Here is a 3478-nt window from a genome sequence, read left to right as displayed (position 1 = left end):
CCTGAAGGTGATCTTCTAGGGCAGTTTTGAAAGCGAGTAGGGTTTTACACTCCTTCAATATTTTTCGTAGGGCATTCCACATTTTTGTTGCATAGCAGAAGAACGAATTCAACCCCTTGTTTGTGCCAAATCTGGGTTGGACGTGATCAGTGGAGCTACCTCTGGTGTTGTGATTGTGGACTTCATTTACGCTTTTTGAAGTACTTTGACAGATATACATGGGTATCTTAATGTTGTGGTGTATCTTGTAGACCAGGCCCATTGCAAGCTGCTGTACTCTGTCCACAACCCTAGCAAAATGAGCAGGGGTTAGATGAGTTGTAGGTTTAAGGCCAAGAAGTAGCCTTACCAGTTGTGTGTGAGTGGACTGACACCTTCCCCAAAACGGATACCAGTTTGTTTTGGGATGCCTGGAGGTGCAAGCATAGTTGAAGTGACCTTGGATGAGGGCCCCTGTAAGAATCCTCAAAGTATTCTTACTGACTAGAGGAAATCCTGTACAAAATACTTTTTTGATGACTCTTGTTTCCATTTTATCACCGGAAAGGTTTGCCTCCAAAATGGAACATAGGTAATTTCTTCTTTTCTTGTGATAACATCATCACCCACTTTGATTGTGAAGCGGTCGGCCTTGCCGAGGTTAAAACTAGACCCAAAGAGAATGGATTCAGTTTTACTCAGGTGTAATGATGTTTGTTATCAGTGAGCCAGATGCGGATATTTTTTACTTTTTACTTACTTATTTCCAGTTATTAGTACTTTTACTTCAAATCTACATCTCAGAGGCAGATATTGTACTTTTACTCAATTATTTAAAAACTTTAGTTAGCCTACTAGTTACTTTGCAGATATAAATATATTACATTATAAAACATACATTAACCACTTTAGCCCTATTTTATACCTGGGCTATTTGAAAATAGCCGATACGACGTGTTGTGAGCTTGTAGATCTGCTATTTTCGAACATTTTAGTACTTTTAATTTTGGTACTTTAAGTACATTTTGATACCAATACTTTTGTACTTTTACTCAAGTAAACGTAGAATTCCGGACTTTTACTTGTAACAGAGTATTCACCCTTTTCATTTCATCCTTTTGAAAAGGCCCAAGACTAGCAATCTTGTGGGGATGCAGCACCATCCTCTGGTTCACAATGTGCATTACATCTGACCAACCAATGTCATTCACTCTTGGTAGGCAACTATTGTTAAGCAAGTAATGCTTTGACAGTGGGATTAGGTGCAAATTATATCAATTATATTTGTATAGCTACGATGTCCAAACATTATCCTGAAATTGAATGGCTGCACATTATATGAACGGTGATAATTGGGTGTTTTGAAGTAAGTTTATAGTTACTAAAATTGCATTTCTTTAGACCTCTGTCAATTTGTAAAATCTAATGCTAACTGCTTTAGGGTTCAGTGGCAGTGTATTATTGCGGCCTTATGACGAATATAAGTAATCAATGCATTTGCTTAAGTCCAAGGCAAGCATGGTTTGCCACAAAGGATAATACAAAGGCAAAGGAAGTTGGACAACATTTATTGTAATGTTAATAAACTTTCCTTTGATTGACAATTTACTATTCACTATTTTAAAAATGTTTAACCCATTCAAATCCGGCCAAGAACACATCTCTGTCTTTCTAGATTTCTTTGGCTATTAAAAAATAGCAGATATACAAGCTCATAGCGCGGCACTGAGTGCCGCGCACTTGGTGGGCCTCTTCCTTACTTCCTTCACAGGTTTTATCAATGATACTAATGAAGGCTCTGTTCCATTTCGTGTAGCAAAGTGGTTCATAATAACTCTGAGAGTGTACAAATGGAACATTTGTACACTCTCAGAGTTACACACCTTTTTTAAGGGGACATTTAGAAACCCCCCCAAGGAACCATGAGGGTCCCTGGACTCCACTTTGAGACCCACTGGTGTAGCAGAGTGTTTCCAGTGAGTCGATATGCTCAATATCAGCACCCTGACTCTGTTTGACCAGAATGGAACAGACTCAACAAAGTTTTCATTAGTATCATTGGTAACACCTGTGAAGGAAGTAAAGAAGGGGCCCAATTTCTTTCCAAAATGGCTGCCGTGCCGTTTTATAGATTTATAAATAGAGCCTATTTGCAGCTCCAGGTTCAAATGAAGGGTGAGGGGTCGGAGCCGTCACACATCTGCAGCTCCAGGTGCGAGGTGATGCCAGCGAGGCGCTCCTGCAGGGGCAGCAGGTAGCCCAGGGCTTCTCCCTGAGACACTGGGCCCACGTAGCGGTATGGACGGATGTTGAGGATCTGCACACAGTGAACTGGAAGAAGACAGAAATGTACAATTTACTGTTTAGCAGTGATGGAAAAAGTACTCACATTTTTTACTTTAGTATAATTTCCACGATGTAGAAATAATGGTGGAAACAGTACTCAAACGTTTCACTTAAAAGTATCAACACTGCAATGTAGAAGTACTCTGTTACGTAAAGTAAAAATCCGGAATTCAAAATTAACTTGAGTAAAAGTACAAAAGTATTGGTATCAATGTGCGTAAGTTAAAGTACTAGAATGTTTGAAAATAGCAGATTTAGCAAGATGTGACGCGTTGTGAGCTTGTAGGTCAGCTATTTTCACTATTTTAAATCATTTTTTCAAAATAGCAATAAAATAAGAAAGGGTTTTGGACACACAGTGTGAGGTTTCCTCCCGACAGAGGCAATATCATTAAGTCACGCAAGCTGCTAATGAATAAACATGTTGGCTCTGATGCGGGGATCATGCTGAGGTAATGTGTCTCTGTGATAACTAACTGTTCCCATGGTTTACTCGGAGATGAAAGGAGCTGACAACACATGTGCTTTCCATAAAGCAGTTCAATTAGAGGTAGTGAGAAGAATAATGATGTTTACTCATCACTTTGGGTGGATTATCAACGCAGGATGCGAAGAGAAATCCATCAGACATGGCTCACGCACACAGACACGCGCACATGCACGCGCGCACGCACGCACGCGCACAGACACACACACACACACACACACACACACACACACACACACGCAGGCACGCACGCAGGCACGGACGCACACACACGCACGCACGCACACACGCACACACGCAAACATGCCTAGCCGTGGTCTGCAATAACACAAATAAATGTAAATACACTCTAAAATGCAATAACACAAATAAATGTAAATACACTCTAAAATGCAATAACACAAATAAATGTAAATACACTCTAAATACACTCTATCCCTGTCAGACCGGAACGGCCAAAGGCGAGGGATTATGTTTTCACTCCTGTCTGTCTGTCTGTGAACAACTAATCTCCGGCACACTTTGGCCAATTGGCGTGAAACTTTGCCAGCACACTACCAGTAGGCCAAGTATGTGCACATGCACGCGCACACACCGTAGAGTTAAACATAATAGAGAGGGCACCGGATATCCCCTCCCATCCACTTACATTGAGTTCAGGGTTTC

The 3478-nt window shown here is 40.9% G+C and overlaps 1 protein-coding gene across 1 annotated transcript in view; it reads right to left on the bottom strand.

Moving 5' to 3' along the window:
- Positions 1-2061: 2061 nt before the first annotated feature.
- Positions 2062-3478, bottom strand: part of LOC311056985 (leukocyte cell-derived chemotaxin-2) — a 16886-nt gene continuing 15469 nt past the window's right edge. The window contains exon 6 of the mRNA XM_084073852.1: positions 2062-2310. Within this exon, the coding sequence (XP_083929978.1) occupies positions 2144-2310 (167 nt within the window). The 3' untranslated portion in view covers positions 2062-2143. The remainder of the gene's footprint in view (positions 2311-3478) is intronic.

Source organism: Gymnoscopelus microlampas, assembly GCF_963454915.1.
Source record: "Gymnoscopelus microlampas genome assembly, chromosome: 12".
Classification (NCBI taxonomy): domain Eukaryota; kingdom Metazoa; phylum Chordata; class Actinopteri; order Myctophiformes; family Myctophidae; genus Gymnoscopelus; species Gymnoscopelus microlampas.
The sequence above is the reverse complement of the archived record's forward strand: the minus strand, read 5'-3'. Positions and strand labels throughout refer to the sequence as shown.